Genomic DNA, 27,742 nt, shown 5'->3' on the forward strand with positions numbered 1-27,742 from the left:
TTTATGTTTAATATTCTGTAACGTAGCAACATTTGGGACCAATATTTCCCTTTTCTGCTGGAAAAGTTATTGGCCCTTTCATGGGGGAATCCTTTCCATGTCACCGTGGCAGAAAGCATTACTATTGTTTTGCTTTATAGGAGAAAGAAAGCTAACAAAGCAGTTTATTGCCAATAAATTAGCCACAATAGTACAAGCTAGAACGCCATATTTATTCTGCAGAATGCTTTACCATACCTGAGTAAACATATCTACAACTCTCTGTCTGTTTAGGATAGCAGCTGCCATATTAGCTTGGTGTGACATCACTTCCTGCTTGAGTCTCAATGCTCTGGGCTCAGATTACAGCAGGGAGGAGAGGAGCAAACTGAGCATGCTCAAGCCCTAGCCCTGGAGGTTTAAACTGAAAACAGGAAGTCTGATACAGAAGCCCATGAGTACACAATAGAAGGAAAGAAATGTGCTGTTTCTTTTGACAGAGGACTCAGACCAGCATTACTTTGAGGGTTTACTGGTGTATTTATATAGACCTTTCTGATAAAGCTTACTTAGTTTTAGCCTTTACTTCTCCTTTAAGGCAGGGATTCCAGATATACAAATACAGAATCAGGATCATAGCAACTGCCCCACAGGAAAATGTAGGATCGATATCACACCATCATATAGTGCTGTGCCACCCAACAGTATATAGCACTGTCACCATCTGCCAGTCTACAATGTGACACTCAGCCAAAATGCAGTGCAGTAGAATCCTGCAGAGCAGATGTTGGGTGTTACTGGTGTGATGTTCCTTATTATTTCTTTTAGGACTAAGTATACTGATACGCTCCATTAGCGCAATAAAACGTTTGTGTAACGATGGGGCAGCAACCACAATGGTTAATAAGAGCAGGTTTCTTACAAAACATCAAATGAAAAGCATACAGGAAGCCTTTATTTTCAATCTGAGCAAATGTGCATCAATCTCACCCTCCTGAGTCAGAGATTTGGGGAATGGATCCCGTTGAGATAATGAACCACCTCCATGTATAGTATGGCATCTCCAAATGGATTGGTCCGGGGGTGAGAGTTAATTTATAGGCGGGAGTCTTTGGAATGGGGAACACAGACAAGACCTGGATCAACTCAATGAACTCTTCAATTTCTTCTTCTGCTGGAACTCTATATTATAAATATTAAAAAATGAAGTGATGCATTCGCCTTTCCTATGTCTGTATAACCGCTCCCACTCTGCTTTGCTGGTATGATCTCTTCCCTGCCCCTATGCTTGCCCTCACCTTGTCTCCTCAACAGGACTTCAAGGAGAAGTAAACCTTTAAAATAAGTGAATGTAAAATGAATGAGGGGGCTATTCTAAGCACTTTTGTAATTTATATTCTTTATTTATTTTTTATTCCAAGATATTAAGGGATACATGTACTGTTAATATTAATGAATTTTGTTACAACAGCACCACCTGCTGGTCGGTTTCTGACCAATCTGACCACCAAGTAGTCAAGGAAGTTGTCAGGAGAAAGAAAGAGGCTGCTCTGATGTTCTTCTGGTTAGGAAAGATGAGAAAGGTTTCTAATTTTTTTTTCAGGGCACTGAGGTAAAGCAGTTGGTGCTCAGAGTTACTTTACAAGAAAAGAAAGTTCCATCTCCCTCTAAGCTTATGTACACTAGCAGAACCTGTTTCTTGGTGGACTTGCCATGCTGAGTAACATTAGGGATGACACGGTGATATTGGGGCACTGCCAAAATGAAGATATGGAGGAGGAAATGAAGAGGATCAAGGATACAAGAAATACAAAGTAACAGAGTATATGAAACCCTCCAAATCCTCCAGCCTCAGGGAACAAACCATCATATGTCAGCTTTTTGTCATTGGTGATTGTATTAGGAGATGGGGGGGCATCAACGGATTTTTATAGGTTCCAAATACAGTTAAGGGGCTTCTCGTACAGACACTCAAGGCACTGGGATCAAAGGTTTCTTGAGATGATGGAGTCTTTTACCATATACAGTATGTGTAATTCTTTCAGCATGGTTGCACTTTTTTTTCTGACCTGCACACTTTTTTTAAGTGTGCACAAAAAAAATGTTTTTGCACATACAGCCAAGAAAAATATTAATAAAGGGAATTTTGCCCGTAACAAAGTCATCCTAGAACATTAAAGGGCTGGGTATGGTCCCCACAACATCAAATGGAAAGTGCAGGAGCCCGATAAGGACAAGCAGCACTGGACAATAATGTCTAGCAACAGTCGTATGGTACTGGATGATGTTAAATCTAAAGGGCAGTAAGGAGCCCCAGCAATGCTTCTTGGTTAACTATATAAATATATATATGGAATTGGCAGAGAAAATACAAAAAGGTAACAATCCAGAGGGACAAGAAAACAGACTGGACTGAGAGACACAAGAGCACTGGGTGAGATATTATTTATGCTACAAATACAGCAAGTAAAATATAAGGATATTCTAAGTCACAGAGGAGTTCCATGACCATTTAATACAGGTCATGGAACTCTGAGGTTACTTCTAATATCCTCCTATTTTCCAACAAGGGCTACTTTATTATAATACACAAGTTTTAGAGAGTCGTGTGACAAAAATGACATCACTACTCACCGTTCATAACTGATGACATCACTAGTCACCGTTTATACGGATAAAATTTACAAGATATTCATGGCTTTTGTGTATAATATACCAACACTAAACCCTAACGGACCAATATCTGTAGCTGCATGTGAGGCAGAACAATCTGACTATTGTTTTAGCAAGGGAATATGGAATGTGGCTTTACCTTTATCAGTTTCCCTTTTTGTTCAGTTTAGTGCAAAATATCCATACTTCCTAATGGAAATAATAGGCAAAAAGTGATCTCAGCACATGGCCTTTTAATTAAATGATAATGCCCCATTAATTTAAGTGACTAGATGAAGTAGAACTGGAGACAATCCCCAAAAAGACCTGTACAAGAAGATCAGACTGGCACCATTGGAACCCCTACATACTGTATATGGTTTCTCGTGTGCAACAATGCTCTGCTATACTATAGAATGGCACAGTCAGATGCAGGGGTTTGATTTTAGAGTAAATGGGTGGCAAAGTTAAACTCAGCACCCCTAGGTACAGTTTTGTTGCATTCCATGTCTAAATGATATAAGATGAGTCTGCCTCTGACCTGGAGTCACTGTGTTGTGGGGAGTCAGAGGCAACATATAGTATGTGCAAGGGTGCAGTTGCTTATACATAGAGGGGGGCTACAATTCTAGTGGATAAAGAACTTCAGGACAATGGCTGCCTTTACAGCGGAGGTTGCACATGTTGTGGAGGGCCCCAGTGCAGAATAGTGAAAGGTCCCTTTCTAAAGCTGTACTTAGCATTGCTCTCCTACGTCCTTCCTGGATGGCTTATCAGTGACCCATTATATTACAGGTGGAGGGTTGTTAACCTTCAGGTGCTTTAGAAGAAATTAAGTGGGTGGGTAAGTTTAAATTTAGGGAAAATTGTACTAACCCCCAATGAATAAAAAACTCCTCCCCCCAGCCTAAGTGTTACCCCAGCAAATGCCCCTGACGTTTTACTTACCCCTCGGTGCAGATTCAGGCATCGGAGTTCACGGGTGCCATCTTCTTCTTTTCGGAAATCTTCGGAATGAGACCGGCGTGGTCAGGGCCGGAACTAGGGGTAGGCAGAGTAGGCACGTGCCTAGGGCGCAAAGCTGGGGGGCGCCAGGCACGTACCTGCTCTGATGCCTACCCCATTGTCTGGTCCTGTCTCTCCCGACTTGCACGCGTATATTTTTGGAATTGCGCATGTGCGCACAAAGTTTCGCGCATGCGCGCCAGAGCGCAGTTTAGCGCATGCGCGCCAGAAACTGCGCTCAGCCGGCGCCGTACCCGGTCAGGTTGCTTAGGGCGCCTGGCTGGGTTGGCCCGGCTCTGGCCGTGGTGGCACATGCGCAGTTGGAGCAATTTTCTGTTTTGCGACAACTCACGAAAATTGCAGAAGCGCCGGTCTCATTCTGAAGATTACCGAAGCGGCCAAAGATGGCTCCCCTTGAACCCCCAATGCCTGAATCTGCACTGAAGTAAAGAGTTAGGGGCATTTGCAAGGGTTAACACTTAAGCTGGGGGGGTCTATGTAGGGTAGGGTTTTTTAAATGTTAGGGTTGAATTCTCCTTTAACCCCAGCCCGTATCAGAAACCAAGGTACCTGCTTGGAGCATCCGTGACATTTTATTTTCAGAGTAGCCTGCGAATAGGGTTGCCACCTTTTCTGGAAAAAAATACCGGCCTTCCTATATGTTTATCTTTTTTCCCTACTAATAACATTGGGATCAACCATCATTTCTACCAGCCAGGTCAGCAAAATAACAGTTAAAATGTTGCTTGATGCCAATGTTACTTATAGGGAAAAATCATAAAAATGTAGGAAGGCCAGTATTTTTTTCCAGAAAAGGTGGAAACCCTACCTGCGAATGGGTGGGATAAAGAGACAGGACAGTCAGCAGAACTCCCCCTAGCCATTGCTTTATCTACACAGGACCTGCCTAGGGTTACCAAATTTTTCTGGAAAAAAAACTGGCCTTCTTGTATTTCCTCCCTAATAATAATATTGGCATCAAGCTCCATTTTTCCTGACCAGGCCGATAAAATACCAGCTCAGTGGTAACCCTAGAGCTGCCCTTTGGGGGGACTGATTGGTGGCAACAGAGATGCTAAGTAACCCCATGCCATCAGGGAGACAATGATATATTCCAGGTAGGGTTGGCTGGTATTTTACTGGCAGGTAAAAATGATGGCTGATCCCAATGTTATTAATAGGGAATAAAGATAAATATATAGGAAGGCCAGTGATATGATCCCAATGTTATTAATAGGGAATAATGATAAATATATAGAAAGACCAGTGATCCTAATGTTATTAATAGGGAATAAAGATAAATATATAGGAAGGTCAGTGATCCCAATGTTATTAATAGGGAATAAAGATAAATATATAGGAAGGTCAGTGATCCCAATGTTATTAATAGGGAATAAATATATAGGAAGTATACAGTATTTTTTTCCAGAAATGGTGGCAATCCTAATTCCAGGCCATTCTGAGAGTTTAGTTCAAATCCTGTGGGGGCTCACAATCCAGTTGTTAGGCTCCTGCACTGTGTTAAATGGTACTTCGCTGTCCCTGGTATAAATTCCATTCAGTAATAAGACTGGCATCCAGTATTTTATGGACTTGTCAGACTCAGTGCCAACCCTAACTAACAATAGTCCTCAATGGCTACTGTACTGTCAGCTACACACTGGGCCGCCCTGGTATTTGTATTATTTTAGGCAGCCATCAGGATTTGATTACTCTGGCCTTAACTGCCCTCCGCGCCGCTGCTAATGGCGAATGTATAGCTCGGGGTGGGATTACTTATGTCTTTGTAGACGATTCGCTCGAGACTCTATTCCTCTGGTCTTTAACTGTTTTCCGGCGGTGGATTGGTTTATTAGCGGAAGTTGAATAGCTCGGGGGTTGATTATTCAGACCTGTATTTCAGTCCGGACCGTAGAACAGATGTCGGTAGTGGTGCGGGTGGTGGGTGAATAATTTGGGGTGCGATTTGTCGGCGGTTGTATAGTCCGGATTAACTGGCTACAGCGGGACCGGGAGGACCGCTAACATGACGGACGAGGGGCCCGGGATGTGCTGGTGCTTGAGGCGCTGCGGGAGGAACACGGAGGATCTGTTGTTACCTGACGGGGAAGAGGTGAGGGCGGGGCCTGTAGCGACACTATCCCGGGAGTCTGAGGCTAAAGGCTTATTGTGGGGAGAGTGTGACATGGGGGGAGGGGATAGACCCCGGGGTGACAGGAAAGGGAGGACAGAATTTATGAGGGGAGAGAGCTAAAGGGGAGAGTGTGGGACAGATTTGGGGGGCAGGACCCTCAGTCTCACGAGAGAAGAGAAGATAAGTCAGGGGGATTGGGGGCGTGGCTGTTGGGTGCAGAGACATCAGATGTAGAGTCTGGTTAAAGGCCCCAGCTGATTGTATAATTCTGTCTGTGTATCTTATTCATCATTCTACTCTTTGTCTGTCTCAGGTCACTCTGGGCCGAGGCTTGGGGGTCACCTACCAACTGAAACCCACGCTGTGTCCACTCATGATCTCCCGCACTCACTGTCTCTTCAAGCAGAACACTGGGGGCGAGTGGACTGTGACTGATAACAAGGTAATGACACACTGTAATCCCCAAATATTACCCCTCACTTGTGTATCTACAGAAGTCCTCCTACCTACACTTCTATAGGTTTATGGGATCTCTCTGTACAGACTATGAGCAAACTTAGGGGACTGTTCCTGCTGAATTGTGCTTAGTACAGGGGAATACCTATGCTGCCATAGTTTTATGGGATCTCTCTGTACAGACTATGAACAAACTTAGGGACTGTTCCTGCTGAATTGTGCTTAGTACAGGGAATACCTATGCTGCCATAGTTTTATGGGATCTCTCTGTACAGACTATGAGCAAACTTAGGGGACTGTTCCTGCTGAATTGTGCTTAGTACAGGGAATACCTATGCTGCCATAGTTTTATGGGATCTCTCTGTACAGACTATGAGCAAACTTAGGGGCTGTTCCTGCTGAATTGTGCTTAGTACAGGGAATACCTATGCTGCCATAGTTTTATGGGATCTCTCTGTACAGACTATGAGCAAACTTAGGAGCTGTTCCTGCTGAATTGTGCTTAGTACAGGGAATACCTATGCTGCCATAGTTTTATGGGATCTCTCTGTACAGACTATGAGCAAACTTAGGGGACTGTTCCTGCTGAATTGTGCTTAGTACAGGGAATACCTATGTGCCATAGTTTTATGGGATCTCTCTGTACAGACTATGAGCAAACTTAGGGGACTGTTCCTGCTGACTTGTGCTTAGTACAGAGGAATACCTATGCTGCCATAGTTTTATGGTATTTCTCTGCAGAGAATATGTGTATAGTTAAGGGGCTGTTCCTGCTGAATTGTGCATGTGTTCCCTGTGTTTTGAAGAATTCTGTTTAAAGACCCCAGGGATGAAGGCATAGAGAATGACAGGTCGGGCAGTAAGGCTCTTCCATGATTATAAGAGGGCTGACCCAAGAACTAGCAATTAATGAGAATAGTCAAATGTAACTGCCCCAGCCTTTGCTATTTTATTGTCGCATCGTACGCTGGCAGTGAGACATGGGATAAATAAGACACGGAATGGTTTGCGTTTCTCAGAATCACATGATTGGTGAAGAGTATCTTTTGCTTTATTATTGCTTCAAAGTCTGTTCATCATCTTTGTCAGCACAAATAGGTCATACACTGGCCAATAAAAGCTGCTGCCAGACTGAGTTGACAACTTCTTGTCCCATGTATTGGGGCTTCCCCAACTGGCCAAAGATTGGGCAAATATCAGTTGGGCAGGTTTAGAAATCCAGTTGAGTTTGATGATGTGGTTTTTGCTATGACAACATGTAGCTCCATCATTGTGAAACTATGGCCCAGCGATCGGATTAACCAATATTTCCCACCTCAAGACTGAAACGTCGCCGTACGGGTGAATAAAGGCCTTGTCATGTAAAAGTCTCCCCTGACAAACTGCTGCTGTAAATAGCATGGGAGTTGTTTGCACTTCTGTTCTGTGTGGTTCTGGGAAGAGATGTGACAGTTGCGTAGCTCTATGCTGTGATGTCATGGTAAATGTTTTATGGAAAGCTACACTTACTTTTTAATAAATGCACCTGACTGTTCCTCACAGGAATCAGTGTAACAACTGTTAATGCCTCTACCCTGTTATTTCAAGGTAAAGGGATAGCTGTTCTGGTTGGGAGGGTCTCGGACTTTTTTAGTGGGTGATGACTTTGCTTACTTAGAAACCGAGTCCATTGCTTTCATTTCCTGCCTTGCTGTGATGTCTTTCTTTCCCCACAGAGTTTGAATGGGGTGTGGAGGAACAAGGAAAGACTGGAGCCCCACAAGGCCTACACCCTGAGTGAAGGGGCCCTTATCCAGCTAGGGGTGCCCCCACCCAACATGGAAAGTGCTGAGTTTGAGTACATGTTGGTCCGGGAACATCTAGAGAAGCTATCTGGATCTCTAATCAGGCCACTGCCCGACAAGACCAAGGCAACAAGGACCAAGCGAAAATTCACCTCGGAGGATACTGATGCCTCGGGAAATGAAGGTCCATCTAACTTCTCCATACCCAAGTTCTACCGGGTCTCCAGAGAAGATGAGGACTCAGCCAAATCCTCGCACACCACTGACTTATACAAGCAGCCTACAGTGGAGCCCACAGCATCTGGGACAGAGTCTCGATTAAATGACTCGGTAGAAGCTGAAGTGGTGGCGCCCACCCAGCAGCAGTGCCGCAGCACATTGCAGCTTTCGAGAGTTAGGCAGACAATGGAGGAGATCCGCCGACTGAATGTGCAAATGCAGGAGAAGCAGATGGAGATGCAGGAGAAGCTGAACTCCCCCCTAGAGAACCAAGTGGGTGCTAACAGTGTTCTTGCGGTGCAGAAGGAGCTGCGAGCATTGCACAACCATCTGAGCAACGAGCAGGAGCAGCACATGCAGAGTGTGAAGGAGCTGAAGGAGATTTTTGAGGAGGAACAGCAGAGCATGGTGAGTGAAGTGTGTAGCCCAATGCAGCCCCTAGTTTGCCCCTTGTGCAGAGAGTCACCAACCTCCTTTTTTATGCTCTTCCTTCCAGTACAAGCCAATCAGCTATCTCTGCTGTAAAGTTTATTACAAGGAGAAAAAGTGAGGAACTTAGTGGAAGAGGCTGTTTGGGGCTATTTGTGTGAAACTATCCTGGCCCTATCATCTGCACTTCTATTGCATTTTTATTTGGCCTTGGAGTGCCCCCACATATCCCTCTTTTTTGGGCTATTGTGACCCAGATGACTTGCAGTGTTGCTGGTTGCTACGCTTCCCTTTTTGCCCCGCTCATTAAATACCAACATATGTCACGATTGGCTGCCTTTGCGTCGTATTCTTCTTCTGAAATGCAGAAGTTTTCCTTTAAACTGAACTCTTTGTCTGAAACGTCTGCACAGTACAATTATTTCCTCTAGGCATAGCCAACAGCATCTGTTTTTTCTCTTGCAGGGGAGTCGGAAGCAAGTGGAGGAGGAGCATCTGAAGGAGCAGTTGGCTCAGGCTCTGCAGGAGGTACTTGAATTATTTGGCACTAGGGTCACCATGCCAGTATGTAGGGGATTGGGGGAACACTGGCACTGCAGGGTGAATTTGGGTTTGGCACAGTGGCCTCTCGATGAAAAACACCTCTGCCTTTCTGCAGCACACACAACTTATGCAAGAACTGAATCGCAGCAAGAATGACTTTGAGCAGATTATTGAGGCGAAGAATAAGGAACTACAGGAGACTAAGGTACTGACTGTGTGTAGGGGAGTGAGCTGAGTGTTGGGCATTAAGTCCTTGATATGTGAGTGAGGAGCAGTAAGTTTATGGATTGTCGGTGACGAACTAAGTGTATAGGGCAGCTGAGTGTTGGGCGTTGGAGTATGAGTCCTTGGAGTATGAGTGAGGAACTGCGTGTATAGGATGGCAAGTTCCTGAAATGTGAGTGAGAGTCAGAAGCTGAGTGTATAGGGTTATAAGTCCCTAAAGTTTGAATAAGGAACTGAGTGTATAGGGCAGGGGTCCCAAACCAGTGAGCCACATTCAAAAATAAAAAGAGTTGGAGAGCAATACAGGCATGCAAAAAGTTCCCGGGGTGCCAAATAAGGGCTGTGATTGACTATTTGGTAGCCCCTATGTGGACTGGCAGCTACAGGAAACTCTGTTTGGCAGTACACCTGGTTTTTATGCAACCAAAACTTCCAAGCCAGGAATTCCAAACTAGGCATCTGCTTTGAGGCCACTAGGAGCAACATCCAAGGCATTGGAGATCAACATGTTACTTGCAAGCTACTGGTTAGCGATCACTGGTATAGGGCAACAAGCTCCTGGAATGTTAGCTCCTCACTCACATCCCAGGGCCTTACAGATCTATAGACTCACACTCCAGGAGCTTGCAGCCCTATACACTCAGTTCTTTGTTCACACTCCAGGGACTCATTACCCTATACACTCAGCTCCTCACTCGCATCCCAGGGCCTTACAGATCTATACACTGAATTTATAGTGCAGCAAATTCCTGGGATTTGAGTGAGGGACTGAGTGTTGGGCAGTGAGGTTCTGGAGTATTAAGTGAGAAGTTGAGTGATACTGTGTGTGCTACACAGCTACTGAGAGTGGGGAATGAAGGTTTTTAGGGGTGTTAAGCAATGTTCCCTCTAAGGTGTGCACTTTAACACATATTTTGAGACAAGCACGCACAACAATTTTTTTTTTAAAAATACAAAATTGTGTATAAATTCTGACTTGAGCACACAGCTTTTAAAAACCGTGAACACAAGTTTAAAAAATTTTTTTTGCACACATAGCCAAGAAGGAATTAGAGGAAACATTGGTGCCGAGAGCAATAGGAATAAAGTACTTAGTGTTTCTATGGAGCTGCAGTTGGACTGGGGCTTTGATGGTTCTGTTGTGCTTGAAATTATTGCAGGAGGAGAAAGAGAAGGTTTTTGCTCAGAAGGAAGAAGTTCTGAACCATATGAACGATGTGCTGGATAATGAGCTTCAGTGCATCATTTGCTCTGAGCATTTCATTGAGGTAATACCCTGTTGCTTATTCAAGGACACCCCCGGGGCCCTATAAAAGTGATAATAAATTACCTACACTGTCCCCAAGATGCTTTAATCTCTAATGTTCTGCCCCTCCCACAGGCTGTGACATTAAACTGCGCCCACAGCTTCTGCTCTTATTGTATCAAGTCGTGGAAGAAACGTAAAGAAGAGTGTCCCATCTGCCGCCAAGAGATCGTGACCGAGACCCGCTCCCTTGTGCTGGATAATTGCATTGACAGTATGGTGGACAAGCTAAGCCCAGAGATGAAGAACCGGCGGGCAGCTCTAATATTGGAGCGCAAAGGTGAGAGGTGGGTGACCATATCAGGCAACAGCAAGTGACCCCATAGGGAAGTGCTCTCACTTTTATCATTAGTAACATGTATTTGTAAAGCACCAATATGTCCTACAGTGTTGTAAAAGAAATGGATGAATACATTGTACATAGAGATTCTTTGCAAAAAACAACAAATAACCCATATAAGAGATAGTGAGGTCCCTGGCTAAAAAGCTTGCAATCCCTAATTTTGTAGGCATTTATAAGTAATGTATGGTGTTGCTTTTACATGGTGCTAATAATTATTATCTTTAAAAATATCCCCTTTATTAGAGTTCCCGATAGATGTTCTCTGGTCCCTCTGTGTTTCAAATGAGGGGTGGGCGTGTCCTAACAGTCCCTGCCAGAAGCACAGTAGGGGGACAGCCAATCACAGCCCTGCAACCCCACAGCACAGACAGGCTTCAGTTCCCTATCAGGTCCTGCTAGATGCTGATTGGCTCCTGTCCTACAGTGCAGTGAGCTGAGTGCACAGCCTGGGAATTCAGGGAGCAGGAAGTGGAAGAGAAGGATTATTAGGGTTTTTGCAGAAATATTAATAAATCAGCCTGAAAACACTACTTTTTTAAGCACAATTCTTCTATATCTAATTGAGCATAATGCACTGGTACATTCTTATTTTTGCAGAGGAAAGCAAGCAAGTCTGCAATTAAAAGAGCCACCAGCAGAGGTCACTGTGTTCACCCCATGCAGGAAATCTCTCCTAAAACTAGAGAGATCTATCTATCGATCTGCATATAAAGTAGCCTCCACCAGGGGGTGCAGCATTTGCTAAGGCCCCTGTCTCATTCTAATTATCATTGTGCGAGTATACAGAACATAATATACGATTTTACTTGGTCTTGATAAATTAAACTACAACTCCCAGCAGCCTTTCTAGGTGATTTAGCGGGGGTCACCATTTTGGAAAGTGTCTGACACTCACATGCTCAGTGGGCTCTGATTGGCTGTTGAGAAGCTAAGCTTAGGGCTCGTCACTAATTATCCAGCAGAAAATGAGCTTCCCTGTAATATAAGCTGATGCTACAGGGCTGATTATTAAATTCTGATGCTAATTGCACTGGTTTCTGTGCTGCCATGTAGTAATTATCTGTATTAATTACTAATCGGCCTTATATTGTGACATTTCTATTCTATGTGTACTGTATATTGTGAGTGGGTCCCTAAGCTCAGTAAGTGACAGCAGCACAGAGCATGTGCAGTGAATCAGCAGAAAAGAAGATGGGGAACTACTGGGGCATCTTTGGAGACACAGATCTTTACTGCTAAAGGGCTGTGGTTGCCTTGGGCTGGTACAGACGCCCAAAACATCATGTACAACATTTCTAGCTACTTCTTTAGTAAGGCTTTAGTTCTCCTTTAAAGGCAGTCCCCGACGTTTTTTATGTGACAGTGCTGTTCTTTCTCCCAGCAGAGATGGTACAGGCGGAGGAATCAAACCCTGTTCTCGTAGTCAGTGACAGCAGTTCCTTCCTATCGGACACATTCTACATCTCCAGCAGCAGCTCAGACAGCGATGAGCTGGGCAACGATTTTTGGATGAGGAGTGAGGAAGAGGAGTATGAAGAAACTCTGTTTGGCTGCGGGACTGATGAACTCGACTCCTCTGACTTTGAGTCGGATGATGATGAAGAGGAAGACAGCTTTTTAATCATATAAATCAGCTCTGGCTGTAGAGCAGTGAGATCATCTCCCCTTTCATCACTGAGCCAATCACAACTGGGCCAATATCGGACCATTACACGTGCGCACATACACTTTATATACATCTAAGTCTATTTTCCTTCATGTATTTATTTCATTTGCATCATGTAACATTGCAGCAATGTGGATTCTGCATCTGCAGTTCTGCTGTACCAGGGACTGGGACTTTTCATTCTGTTGGGGGTGGTTCTGTTATATATCGGGCTTGGGGACTGGGCAGTTATTAAAGGCATTTTGGATGCTGTGCACCCCCAGTCTTGCTTGGGGAGAGGTAGGTGTAGTAAAGCCCGTTGGTGTATGGTGGAGTGACAAACGACAGTTTCAGGGTTGTGCTTGGGGTTGATGGGGGATGCAGCTAAGATACTATTTTGTTACTGAAGAGATATTTGGAAACTACTTTATTCAGCCTTCTGTCTTTTCTTATGGCAGCATCTCCTTAAAGGAGAAGGAAAGCTACAGAGGCATTTTATTGCCAAAAGATAAGCCACAATACTGCAAGCTAGAATGCTATATTTATTCTGTAGAATGCTTTACTATACCTGAGTAAACAAGTTCTCTGTTTGTTTAGGACAGCGGCTGCAGTATTAGCTTGGTGTGACATCTCTTCCTGCCTGAGTCTTTCCCTGCTCACTTATAGCTCTGGGCTCAGATTACAGCAGGTAGTGGAGGGAGGAGCAAACTGAGCATGCTCAAGCCCTAGCCCTGGAGGTTTAAGCTGAAAACAGGAAGTCTGATACAGAAGCCCATGAGTACACAATAGAATGAAAGAAATGTGGTGTTTCTTTTGACAGAGGACTCAGAGCAGCATTACTTTGAGGATTTACTGGTGTATTTATATAGACCTTTCTGATAAGGCTTACTTAGTTTTAGCCTTTCCTTCTCCTTTAATATTGGGGTAGAAATCTAAAGGGGTAGTTCACCATTGCATAAAATGTTAGTCTGATGGTAACAAGGATATTCTCAGATTGCAGTCGGGCTTTATTATTTACTCTTTTTGTTGTTCTTGATTTCGTTTTTTTTTAGTTGACCAACTGTCCAGTCTACAACTGGGCCGAGGGATGAATGCGAGAGGAGTTGAAGAAACAGATAAGGAATACAAAGTAACCAAATCATTGAAGCCTTAAAGAGCACTCGTTTTCAGCCAGGGACAGCGACCCCTTTGAAAGCTAGAAGCAACAGGAGAGGGAAAAACAATAACATGCAAATAGTTAAAGGTGTTCGTTGTTAGATTGGGACACAAAACAGTTTTTATGACGTCTCCTTTACATTTTTTCTGCAGGTTTTAAGGAAGTGAAAGTGTGTGGTTTTGTTACAGTGCCCCTCCCTTGTGAGATGCCACAGACTCCGGGTGCCTCACAGTATCGGCTTCTATTGCCCCCAGTGAGTCTGTTGCCTTGTGTTTCATAGGGAAGTTCATTAGAGATTCATTATAGAATATGATTTAGTTGCTGCTGTTGTTTTGGAATTTACCTAGATCTTTGTCTATCTAGCAACACTGAGTCATCTCTACCCTCTTTTATAGAGGGAGAGTCCCCCCAAAATGCAGGAACTGCCTCTCCTTGAACCCAGTTTAACCCTGGCAGCACTGAGCAGAGACACAAACAAGGAACAGCACCGCTGTAATGTTGATCACTCACAAGACTATGTTTTGGTACTTTGGGAAACCCTTTATCCTGGGAGGTAGGGACTAGGGTTGCCACCTGGCCGGTATTATACTGGTCTGGCCGGTAAAAATGATGGCTGATCCCAATGTTATTAATAGGGAAAAAAAGATAAATATAATGGAAGGCCGGTATTTTTTTCCAGAAAATGTGGCAGCCCTAGTAGGGACACATGCAGCCTTTACTCTTTATGCATGAGACCCTACTGCTTATAGATCCTGTGTTGGTGAATTCCCAGCATGCCCTATAAGCCACAATCCTAGAGATTCTAGTTCCTAGAAAGAGAAGATTCGACTAGTGTAGTCGGAGTTTCTGGGAACTCAATAGCCAGTGGTGACTTTGGGTGTAACCCATGTACTGCCAGGATCAGCCAGTAAGGAGCATAGTGTGGGGGCTACATTGTGAAGTAAAGGGGTGGGAGTGTAACCCATGCATTGCCAGAAGCAGCCAGTAATGGAAATAGTGTGGGGGCTACATTGTGCAGTAAGGGGGTGGGAGTGTAACCCATGCATTGCCAGAAGCAGCCAGTAATGGAAATAGTGTGGGGGCTACATTGTGCAGTAAGGGGGTGGGAGTGTAACCCATGCATTGCCAGAAGCAGCCAGTAATGGAAATAGTGTGGGGGCTGCCGGCTCTCCTGCACAGCCTGGGAAGCAGCAGGAAGTAACCTGGTATGTTAGATTGAAAAAAAGACACGTCCATTAAGTTCAAACTTTTTTTTTTTTTTTTAACCTGCCTAACTGCCAGTTGATCCACAGGAAGGCAAAAAAACCCCATCTTTTTTGCTCTCCAATTTGCCTCAGAGGGGGGAAAAAAATTCCTTCCTGACTCTAAAATGGCAATGGGACCAGTCCCTGGATGAACTTGTACTATGAGCTATCTCCCATATCCCTGTATTCCCTCACTTGCTAAACACCATCCAACCCCTTCTTGTACCTATCTAATGTATCAGCCTGTACCACTGATTCAGGGAGACAATTCCACATCTTCACAGCTCTCACTGTAACAAACCCCTTCCCAATATTTAGGCGGAACCTCTTTTCTTCTAATCGGAATGGGTGACCTTGTGTCAGCTGGAAAGACCTACTGGTAAATAAATCATTAGAGAGATAAAAGACAAAAGGGACTTTTTTTTTTTTTTTAACTACAATACATGCGCCCAAAACGATCTAATGATAGTATAAGTAATCAAACAAGATAAAATAGATAAAAATAAAAAGCAATTTTTTGTTTATTCACCACCATGCCATATTATTCAAATTAAAAACAAGCAGCGCTGCATGTGAGAGGGGAGGGGATCCCTTATATTTGGATATTTAACCCCATTAGCTGATTATATTAATCAGGTATGGGGAAATTTGCATGCAAGTGTTTAAAAGGAATGTTATTTCATTAATATGTGAGGACCAATTGTTGAATTTTTTGGAAATAATAAATGCAAAGTCACAAATGTGATCTATGACTGTCCTATGTTCAATTGGATAAATCCTTAATAGTTCGATGGAGGAAGAAATCCCAAAGTCAAAAAAATTAACGTGCGCGCATTCCCCACGAACAAGATGATTCAAAAGATGTTCCAAATAATTATTTGGGTATTCTTTGCCCTTGGGCCAATGTTCAATATAGATAGAATGGCTCCGATACTGGGGATTATTAAATTCTGTTAGTGCTGGAGTCTATTTAATCATGGGGGAGCGCTGAATTGAGCTTCATTGCACATGGATTAATAAATAGTCCAGATGGGCAAAATTATCGATACAGCGATCGCAACAAATACTCTGCAGTCCGAGTGTTTCAGTCAGAATATGTGTGGTATAACCCAAAGCCGCTCTCTGATACGGCCATGTAGTGCTCAAACATCAGGTAAAAGGTTTATACCAACCGTGTGCTGAGTTGTGCTCCCAAATGCTGTAAAAGTATGAGAGAGGTTATTATATGATCCCCTTATATATTTATACATAGTTATCATATCACCCCTTAAGCGCCTCTTCTCCAGCGTGAACATCCCCAATTTGGCCAGTCTTTCCTCATAGCTAAGATTTTCCCTTTACCAGCTTAGTTGCCCTTCTCTGTACCCTCTCTAATACAATAATGTCCTGTTTGAGTGATGGAGACCAAAACTGTACGGCATATTCTAGATGGGGCCTTACCAGTGCTCTATACAGTGGGACCCCCTCCTCCCGTGACTCTCTGCCCCATTTAATACAACTCAAGACCTTATTTGCCCTTGATGCTGCTGACTGGCATTACTTGCTACAGACAAGTTTATCATCTACAAGGACTCCAAGGTCCTTTTCCATTCTGGATTTGCCTAGTGCAGTCCCATTAAGGGTATAAGTGGATATTGTTACATCCCAGGTGCAGGACTTTACATTTATCAACATTGAATCTCATTTGCCACTTAGCTGCCCAGATTGCCAGTTTGTCAAGATCCTGTTGCAAGTGCCACATCCTGGATGGAATTAATTGGGCTGATAGTTTTGTGTCATCTGCAAACATTGATACAAGTGTAACAGATGGGCAGTATTAGTAGGGTTATTGCAGACATTTTCAAACACCACTTTTTAAAGCACTTTCCTTCTATATTTTAAAGAGTATAATGCACAATTCTTGATTTTTTTTTTACATAACTTGTTGGTGTGGAAGTGTAATCATTGCCAGGAGCAGCCAGTTAAGTACACGGTGTGGGGCTGCACTGAAGGCGTATGGGAGTGTAACCCCTGCATTGCCAGGAGCTGTCGTAAGGGGCACCGTGTGAGGGTTGTGACAATAACTGGGTGAGGCAGAAAGTGCAGGATGGAGACAATAATCTCAATGTCATTTATTATTGACACATAAAGCAATGACTTTCCTGGGTAATTAATTAGTGCTTTGGTCGCACAGGTTTCAACCACTGTTTCCCATGTTTGTCCTGGTCATGTTGGCTGTTCTGATATGGGACTGGTTTGGCCAATGAAGAAATATTTTCTTCTCTTGAGAGTATTGGCCCCTTCCCAGGACTCTGGGGTGTTTCTCTTTGGCCAGGATTTCTGGGATTGCCCTGAAACTGTGTATCGTTCTAATGGGAGAATGGGTCACAATGCCAGAGTGGATGTGCATTTGCTTATAGGTTCTGCTGTAGATACTACAACTCCCAGAATCCTTCACACCAACAATGCTGGAAAATACTGCAACTACTCAATAAGCCCCTCGGCAGCCATAATGCTTCGGTACATACCCTACATCAGTGAGGCCTCGCCAGGGCAACAGAACTAATTGCTGTAGTCTTCGGTACAGTATAACCATCTTCAGCTTTAATCTGGCCATAGCTGTGCAGATTTTATTCCTTGTGCCACGAATGATCGTTGTATACACATAAATCCCCAATGCCTGGGCAGTAAAGAAAACTTTCTAGGTCTCTAAAAAATATATTGCATAAAACAGCTCATGTGTAAAACCCTGCTTCATGTAAATAAACCATTTTCATAATATTTTTTTTTTTTTTTAATTTTAGGGTGGAATTCTCCTTTAAGTATTTATTTGAAATTCCCTGGTTTTAGAAGTAAAGGAGTTAAATACATCCTCCTTCCTACATGAAGGCTGATAACGGCAACAATGCCCCCCATTTATAGGCACTTATTGTTCCTGGGATGAGATGCCTCTGTCCCACAATCTGCTGCCGGCTCAGGTTACTGCTTGTGTGAAACGACTCTGTTCATTGCCCCCCAAAATCGCAATATAATCCTCGGTGGTGGAATCCGCTTCTTTGTTTGGAATCCTGTGGCTAAAAGTGGAAAATTGGGAAATAGAGACAGCGACTGTTACAACAACTGCATTAACTTCCCCTTTAATCTGTTATTATGGATTATGATTTAGATTGTTAGAAATTTTCCTTAGCCGCTGCCCAGTCTGGTCTTTGTGGTCACAGACCTTAGCAAAAAATAAATAAATAAATAAATAGAAAATCTTTTCCAAAATACTTAAAATTCTTCAACACTGTCTCTGTCATCTCTTTTTATTACGTTGAAGGGGTTGTTCAACCTTAAATTAACTGTTAGTATGATGTAGAGAGGGATATTTGTAATTGGTTTTCATTTTTTTTTTATTATTTGTGGTTTTTGACTTATTTATTCAGCAGCTCTCCAGTTTGTAATTTCAGCATTCCGGTTGCTAAGGTGCAAATTACCCTAGCAACCAGGCAACGGTTTGAATAAGAGACTGGAATATGAATAGTAGAGGCCTGAATAAAAAGATGAGAAATGATAAAGTAGCAATAAACAATATATTTGTTGCCTGACAAAGTATTTGTTTTTTTAGAAGGGGTCAGTGACCTCCATTTGGAAGCTGGAAGGTCAGAAGTAGGCAAATAATTAAAAAACTATAAAAAATAAAGGCCAATTGAAAAGGTGCTTAGAATTAGCCATTCTATCGTATACTAAGAGTTAACTTAAAGGTGAACAATCTTTTAAAGCGTGCAAATAGTCCTAAACGGAGAACTGTCATAATTATGTGTTGTATCCCTAAGCAACAGCGGGGAATAGACAACAAAATCTAAACCACAAACAAACCAACTAAGACTGAGCTAGAAACAAGTTGTTCCAGTCACTGCACCTGCACTGTCTGCGAAGCACCTGTTGGAACGTCTAGTCTGTGAGGATATTTGCCCTTACTAAACATGGCGGTCAGGCTGTCCAGGGTTACGTCACTTAAGCGTCACTTTTCTATTGGCCAGAGGAACAAGGCGGGGTTTTCCCTGTGATGGGCGCGGCTTTTGGGGAAATACGTCAGTGTTCTCTGATTGGATGGTGGTGGGTGGACGTCAGGCATAGAAAACTAAGTGTGGGGGTCGCTGTGTAAGTTAGTGGGTCGGCGGCTCTGGGAGTAGAAGGAACCATAGGCACCGAGAGGGGAGCCGGGAATCCACCCTGGGGCAGCTGAGGACCGTAAGTGTCACACACAGTGTGGGGAGGGACATAGGGGGTATTAAAGATAAGTAGAACACGAGGAGCAAGTTCTGTGTGAAACAGTCTGGGAACTTGGCAGCCTAATCAGGTTAACACGATAGCTGTAGGTCTAACTGCCCCTGCCTGGGGTAACAGCAAAGTTATAGGTTATATCTGCCCCTGTCTGAGGTAACAGCAAAGTTATAGGTTATATCTGCCCCTGCTTTGGCTGGGATGGGAGGATTGTTATCTGCCCAGAGTTACAAGGACAGGGGAAAAGGGTGGGTATTCCTTTCTGCCGTTGGATGGGGTAATAAGGCAAATAGGTGTATAGATTGGCCCCTGCTTGGGGTAAGAGAGAGAGAGAGCTCTTCTGGCTACACTGGGTGGAGTGGGGTATGTTTTGTTTATTGCATTCTGCCCCGGGAGAGAGGATTTCCGGGGGGCAATAATAACAATAACACTGACAAAAGTGTCATATTCTGCCCGGTAGGGAGATGGACATTGAGTAGGTAGAAATCAGATGTGATATACAGGGCACTAATAGTATATATAACCCCACAGGGTAATTTGTGACCTGACCATGAGGCTGACGCTGCACAAGAAGAAGATTGCTGCCTTGGTGCTGGTTCTGTTTGCGTGCGCTGGTTTGCTCCATATCTCCACCCGCCGGAATGAAGATCAATTCCTACTCATGGCCCCGGGCCCCAGTGAGAAGAGTAACATCTCTGACTTCCAGGTGCCCATTGGCCCCCCGCTGCAGATGAGACTGACTGCTTACCGCAACAACCTGCACCAGCCAGTTCTAAACGCTGACAAATTTCCTGGTCACCCTGAGCTGGTGGTAGTGGTCCAAATGCGGGGTGGGCCTGGGAGTGGTGCTCGTTTGCGCCTCCTGGCTGAATCTCTGCGGCCAGCTGGGCCTCGGGCCAATAGCCGTCTGTTGCTGGTGCTGAGTATGGAGAAGCCGTGCCCTGAGGTTGTAGATGCCATGCTGGCCATAGACTTTTGCCGGGTGCTGCCCATCTACTTTCCCTACAGCCTGAGCTTCTACCCAGAGGAATTTCCCGGAGCAGACCCCAAAGACTGCCCCAGGGATTTATCCAAGGAATCTGCCCTTCAGCAGCGATGCAACAACGCTGAGTTCCCGGATAGTCACGGGCACTACAGAGAAGCGCCATTTGCTCTGGACAAGCATCACTGGTGGTGGAAGCTCCATTTCACGTGGGAGAGGCTGCGGGAGGTGAATGGCTATGGGGGGTATATAGTATTTCTGGAGGAGGGCAGCTATCTGCTCCCAGACTGGCAACACATGCTGCGCCTCATGCAGAAACAGTGCAAGGAGGAAGGATGCCAGTTGCTCAGCCTTGGAGGCACTGCCAGTCCCGATCCTTCGCCTGACCCCGAACACATGGAAGTGAGTGGCTTTGTTGCACCAAAGCACCGTTCTGCAGTGGGCATACCCCGGGAACTGTACTACCAGCTGATGGGGTGCCTGGCGGAATTCTGCACTTACGATGATTATAACTGGGACTGGAGCCTGCAGCACCTCTCTGCCTCCTGCCTTTCCCACCCACTCAAAGTGCTCAGCGCCCGCCTGCCTCGGGTACTCAACCTTCCCTCCTCCCCAGAAGACGGTGAATGTGGGCGCACTGGACCATGTCCTAGTACAGACACCGCTTCCCAAAATCTCAGGGAGTTGGTCAGGCAGCTGAGTGGCCGGCTCTTCCCAAGAACTGCAATGGTCGCCAGTCGGCAACAAGAGATCCGCAATCCCCCGCAAATCAAAAATGGTGGCTGGGGGGACATCAGAGACCATGGCCTGTGCCAATCTTATGCCAGGCTGTGATGTAGGCAATATGTTTGCAGTCTCTGTTCTTACCAAAGTTCGGAATAATCTCAGGAATTTAATTGCACAAGAGACCCCTAATTGCTGCTTTTAAAATTTGGCTGTTGCGTAGCTCTGCCTTCTGGTCGCATTTATCGCCTTTGTGCCCTCACCCTGGTGCCTTACCTATGGACGTAGCCTTTCAGATGATTCCCAGGAGCATTTTTAAACACTTTAAAGACAGAAATGGATTTTATTTCATGAAATTGTTTTTTTGTTTTTAGAGTAATTATATTATTTCCTTCCAGATGCCTCACTGTGCCAGGGCTGTAGGGCATTTGATATATCAGGACCAAAGTTTATAGGAGCCAAAACTGACAGGGAGCTTTCCTCTGCCTTATACCCTGGCACTGAGTCACTGACATGCCTATGTGCCCCCCAAATTCTTTTTAGAGGGGTTACAAATGGTTGCTCTGTATTTCTCCTATTGCTGCCCCACTCCCCCTTCCCCCAGGCTTTGTGGGGTTTGTCCCTATCTTTCCATGTTGGTGCTGTGTGTCATGTTGCACTAATGTGCTGCTGATATTTTATCTATTTAATCTAGTTACCTCTGATTACACAGTATTAAGGGAAGTTACTCGTTTATGGAGGGTTGTACTGGGAGCGATATCACTTATTGGTGCTGCGTCAGCAGATTGTGCTCGTGCTCAGATGACACTTGCTTCATATCCTTGGTTCAAGGGTCACAAGGCTGGTTTATGTGCGTGTGTACGGCCAGGATACAGTGTCCCTTCAGCTCTGTTGGGAAACCTCTTCTTTCAGTTAATTACAGGGATATTCATGGTGCTCTGGACGGCATGTAGTCACCTTCTCTTGCAGAAAGCTGACAATTGCCACGGTGCCTACTCTCTGTGCTCTAATCAAAGGGGAAGTTGGCCGCTACTATTTTTATTTACTTCACTTTTGAGCTGAGCCTGAGGCCCTGTTAAGGGTTACAAAACAAAAAGAACCGGTGACAGGAAAAAGTGTATGCACTACCACAATCAAAAAGATTTCAATAGATTATGCTAACCACCAAAGATTGTTTATGTGGGAGGGATATACTCACAGTTCACCCCAGTCTACAGGTGCATATCCAAGAAAGTGCAACAATAGTTGTGAGTCCCTCCAAAAACAGTTTAAATGATCAAAAATACAAAAATATTTATTAGTGTATATAGTAAAAAAAAAATGGCCTAACGCGTTTTGTGCCTATAGGGGCACTTATAGGGTTCAGTTCAGTGTAAAACTAAAAACTGGGTAAATAGGCTCTGCAAATAAAAAAATGTTTGTAATGTAGTTGTAATGTAATCTATAAAGACTAGAGTGATGTCAAACAGAACACTACTTCCTGCTTTTCAGCTCTCTCTCTGAGTTAGTTAGCAACTTTAAGGGGGCCCACATGGGACATAACTGTTCAGTGAGTTTGCAATTGATCCTCAGCATGCAGCTCAGATTCAAAAGCAACAGTTATGACCCATGTGGCCCCGCCCTCAAGTCACTGATTGGTTACTGACTGGTAACCAATCAGTGGAAAGCAAGATAGCTGAAAACAGGAAGTAGTGTTCTGGCTATTATATTACACATCCAGTCACTCCAGCCTTTATTTATTTATTTATATATATATATATATATATATATATATATATATATATATATATATATATATATATATATATATATATATATATATATATATATATTGTACAGCATTTAGCCCTAAGTGAAAAAACAGCATTCAACGGACATTGATTACAGGTAATGCTAAAATGCACATAAAATATAAAACAAGTTAGGGACCGCCATTCGGGGTTTACCTTGACGTGGTATGGTGGCTTATCAATTTTATGATCATAAGTTATAACTTTGTAACAAAATAACCCCTGTTTTGGGTACATATGCAATAGCATTTATTATACTTATATATACTTTAAAGCCTTTAGAGTGCTCCCACAACCCCCCTGTTTTGATATTATATATATATATATATATATATTGTACAGCCTATTTACCCAGTTTTTAATTTTTACACTGAACAATTTAATGTCCAACTTTTTATATTTAATGGTTTAAATATTTTAATGTTAAATTATGTAATTACACAATGTATCCCCCCACTCATGGCACTGGCTTTGATTTTTAGGGTACTAAAGCCACAGCAAGTTCTTGTTTGAGGAGGGATAGAGGCCATGTCCCTCCAAGATCCCAAAAACTGCTATTTATTATTAAGAATCTAAATGCAGCCTCTGCTGAGAATGGTTTGTCCCTTCCCTTCACCGATTCCCTATGGAATATCCCCCTTTGTGTGTGTTGTGCTGAAAATGATCTATTTGTAATGCGTGGGGGGGGATATATTGTATTTGGGCTTGGTACAAAATATTTGGTATTACTTTGTTAAGGAGAAGTATATTTGTATTTTATCTTCTAATTATTTTCTATTAAAAAAGACAATACATTATGAGGGTATCATGTGCCCAGAAATAACTTTTCTGTGTATTTGAATTTATAGATATGGGAGGAGGTGCCATATTAATTCCCTTAGACAGTACAGTATGAGGATATAGCTTATTGTGTGCCCAGAACATTCCTTCTCTGTATATTTGTATTTATACATATGGGAGGAGGTGCCATGTTGATTCCCTTAGACAGAACAGTATGAGGGTATAGCTTATTGTGTGCCCAGAACATTCCTTCTCTGTATATTTGTATTTATACATATGGGAGGAGGTGCCATGTTGATTCCCTTAGACAGTACAGTATGAGGGTATAGCTTATTGTGTGCCCAGAACATTCCTTCTCTGTATATTTGTATTTATACATATGGGAGGAGGAGGAGGTGCCATATTGATTCCCTTAGACCAGAGATCCCCAACCAGTAGCTCGTGAGCAACATGTTGCTCCCCAACCCCTTGGATGTTGCTCTCAGTGGCCTCAAAACAGGTGCTTGTTTTTGAATTCCTGGCTTGGAGGCAAGTTTTGGTTGTACAAAAACCTGGTGTCCTACTAAACAGAAGCTCCTGTAGGCTGCTAGTCCACATAGGGGCTACCAATAGTCAATCACAACCATTATTTGACACTACCCTGGAACATTTTTCATGCATGTGTTGCTCCCCAACTCTTTTTACATCTGAATGTTGCTCACGGGTCGAAAAGGTTGGGGACCCCTGCCTTAGACAGTACAGTATGAGGGTATAGCTTATTGTGTGCCCAGAACATTCCTTCTCTGTATATTTGTATTTATACATATGGGAGGAGGAGGTGCCATATTGATTCCCTTAGACAGTACAGTATGAGGGTATAGCTTATTGTGTGCCCAGAACATTCCTTCTCTGTATATTTGTATTTATACATATGGGAGGAGGAGGTGCCATATTGATTCCCTTAGACCAGTGATCCCCAACCAGTAGCTCGCGAGCAACATGTTGCTCTCCAACCTCTTGGATGTTGCTCCCAGTGGCCTCAAAGCAGGTGCTTATTTTTGAATTCCAGGCTTGGAGGCAAGTTTTACTGCATTAAAACCAGGTGTACTGCCAAACAGAGCCTCAATGTAGGTTGACAATGCACATAGGGGCTACTAAATAACCAATCACAGCCCTTATTTGGTACTCCAGGAAAATTTTTCATGTTAGTGTTGCTCCCCAACTCCTTTTACTTATGAATGTTGCTCACGGGTTGTAAAGGTTGGGGATCCCTGCCTTAGACAGTACAGTATGAGGGTATAGCTTATTGTGTGCCCAGAACATTCCTTCTCTGTATATTTGTATTTATACATATGGGAGGAGGAGGTGCTGTCTAAGGGAATCTGTTAAGAATCAGTTCTGGGCTTCTGTCTAATTAAATGGAATATAAACCCAGTGCAACAGGAATGTTTTTATTTCCATTGCTTTGTTATAAGAGATCTCAAAGTTCTGTTCTGACCTGTGACCCTTCTGCCCCGTTGTTGATATCGGCTGCTAGTGACACGAGCCAATAGGCTCTCAGGATTTCCTCTCCTTCTTCCTTCCTGGTATTGTAAAGAGAGGTGTCTCCTGCTTGTTATTCTTTGGGGTGAATGCCCCCTCATCTGACCCCCAGGCTCAGTATTGTTTTGCTCTAAGCAGGGAAGGAAAGATCCATGTGCTGTGTCTCCTCCTACTGCACCTTCTCCACGCACCCAGAAAGAAACATGAGAACTGTGGCCTAAAATTTGGGATTTGTGCCTGAATGTGGTGCATATGCGCAGAGCTTTAGAAATGTGCGTTTTGGTAAATATAGTAATAATCTCTTCAGACTGTTGCCCTATAGCGCCACCCAGTGGCTCAGTGTTAGTGTTTCTTAAAAGAAGGAAAACAACCTCCCAGCTTCACCTTTACTGGAACAGTATCACCAAAAACTGAAAGTATCTTAAAGTAATGAAAATTTACTGTTGCCCTTTGCTGGTAAAACTGGTGTGTCTGCTTCATTTATAGTTTATATAAACAAACTGCTGTGTAGCCATAGGGGCAGGGCAGCCATCAGGGGGGAGAGTTGTAGGGGGCCCCGAGGGTAAGGGGGCCCTGCCACGCCACACTTACTTGATTATCTGGGCCCCTCATCTTTCTGAGAGCTGCTGACTTCGGGAAGGCATGGACGTTTAAGGTGCCCTGGCCACCAATTTTCTCATAATGTGGGGGGGGGCCCTGGCCACCAATTTTTCTTTTCTTATGTGGAGTCCTAGCCACCAATATTTTGTAATGGGGGGCCCCTGGCCACAAATGTTTTTTTATGGGGGGCCCTGACCACCAATATCTTTTTATTTTTTATTAACATGTGGGAACCCTAGCCACCAATATTTTTTTTTTTTGTTTTTTTACTGTGTGGTGGGGGGCGGACCTGTAGGTGGGTGCAGCCCAGGGGGCCCAGGGAATTTTGTCGTATGGGGCCCTGTGATTTCTGATGGCGGTCCTGCATAGGGGCAGCAACTCAAAGGAGAAAAGGCTGAGGATACACAGCAGATAAATGATACGCTCTGTGGTGTAGTTGTGTTTCTGAAGCATACACACCAGTTTTACCAGTACAGGGCAACAGTACATTATATTGTCATTCTTTTAAAACACTTTCATTTCCCGGGAGTCACCTAACTAACAGGTTATTCGCCTCCTACCCGCAGAATCCTCTATAGGGTCTCATTACCGATGTCACAAGAGCTGAATAGTTATTATTAAGTTATAATGTTGAAATATAATGTTGATGGAACAGACCGAAAACTTACTGTATAAACAATATGACATGATTATTATTTAACAAATTCTAAATAAAAACAAGTTTTTTGCTGTTACTGATCCTTTAACTAAATAGTCACAGTCATTTACATATGTATAAAAGCATCCTGCCATTTAATCATTCTCCATGCTACAAGGAGAGGAATCTCTATCATTTGGATTTAGGCAAATCCTCCAACTTTAATATTAGAAATCACAGTAAATTTGTGTCTAAGTGAAAACAATCTCTAAACACATCAGATCCCAGAGAGAGAGAGCTCAGATGGGGCCCCCAGTCCGACGTTGAACATATATGACAAATCCCAGTGTGCCGAATCTTTTCGTTGATGTGGTCCCACAATCCGACCGCTCGTATAACCTTCATTCAATGTGGGCATATTGGGGAGAGATCCGCTCATTTGGCGATGAATGTCCCTGTGTATGGCCACCTTTAGGGACATTCTATACAGTAATTTAAGATTCAAACGTCGTCGATATAACTATACACTCGTAACAGCGTATTGTAATCACGTCTCATCTAGGCCCCTCAATGTGCAAATTAAAATGAAAACAAATTAGGTGTAATTAAAGGGCATGTAAATTCTAAAATAGAATAAGGCTAGAAATGCTGTATTTTGTATACTAAATATAAACATGAACTTACTGCACCACAAACCTAATCAAACAAATAATTTATGCTTTCAAAGTTGGCCACAGGGGGTCACCATCTTGTAACTTTGTTATACATCTTTGCAAGGCTAAGACTGTGCACATGCTCAGTGTGGTCTGGGCTGCTTAGGGATCGTCATAAACAAAGCTGCTTGAGTTCTGCATGGCTGGGAAGTAAGGCGGGGGCTCCCCCTGCTGTTCATAAGTATGATTGTTTCCCTGCAGAGCAGTTAGGGACCGTCTGACAATTCCTATCCACAGCAGTAAATGAAGGGAGAATTTCACTGCATACAGTCAGGTTTCTTATAAAAACGGTACACATTTTTTATTTAAAGTATATTGGAAATAAGTTTCTTTTTCATTATTTTTTTGACTTTACATGCCCTTTAAAAACATTTCAATAATAAAGTGCATACCAATATTTTTATAAGTAACAGTATATAAATTACAAAAGTTTCTAGAGTTTCTTAGATTACTATTTACTGTAAAATCATAGTCAGATCCGGCTGGGTTGAGGCAGGCAGAGAATAAGCGTAGTCAGGCAGGCAAGGGTTAAACCGGGAGATCAATCAGAAGGGAATTTAGCAGAAGAGGTAGTCGGTAAGGGTCAGGATCCAGAGGTCAGAATAGTCAAAAGCCAGGCAGGGGTCACAAC

General features: G+C 43.5%; 2 protein-coding genes across 2 annotated transcripts; both read left to right on the top strand.

Annotated features, from left to right (window-relative positions):
* Positions 1 to 5,565: 5,565 nt before the first annotated feature.
* On the top strand, positions 5,566 to 15,865 carry rnf8.S (ring finger protein 8, E3 ubiquitin protein ligase S homeolog). Its single transcript, NM_001086915.1, is given in 9 exon segments — positions 5,566 to 5,749; positions 6,084 to 6,212; positions 7,942 to 8,637; positions 9,124 to 9,186; positions 9,317 to 9,406; positions 10,587 to 10,694; positions 10,808 to 11,012; positions 12,460 to 14,885; positions 14,963 to 15,865. Coding segments are annotated over 8 exon segments (1,623 nt in total). The 5' UTR covers positions 5,566 to 5,662; the 3' UTR covers positions 12,705 to 14,885; positions 14,963 to 15,865.
* Positions 15,866 to 19,178: 3,313 nt separating this feature from the next.
* Positions 19,179 to 22,293, top strand: XB22169453.S (alpha-1,6-mannosyl-glycoprotein 2-beta-N-acetylglucosaminyltransferase-like S homeolog). Its single transcript, XM_041564202.1, has 2 exons — positions 19,179 to 19,332; positions 19,897 to 22,293. Exon 2 carries the CDS (start codon positions 19,916 to 19,918, stop codon positions 21,179 to 21,181), a length of 1,266 nt encoding a protein of 421 aa, XP_041420136.1. The 5' UTR covers positions 19,179 to 19,332; positions 19,897 to 19,915; the 3' UTR covers positions 21,182 to 22,293.
* Positions 22,294 to 27,742: the final 5,449 nt, after the last annotated feature.

This window comes from Xenopus laevis, chromosome 5S (genome assembly GCF_017654675.1).
Source record: "Xenopus laevis strain J_2021 chromosome 5S, Xenopus_laevis_v10.1, whole genome shotgun sequence".
Lineage (NCBI taxonomy): Eukaryota > Metazoa > Chordata > Amphibia > Anura > Pipidae > Xenopus > Xenopus laevis.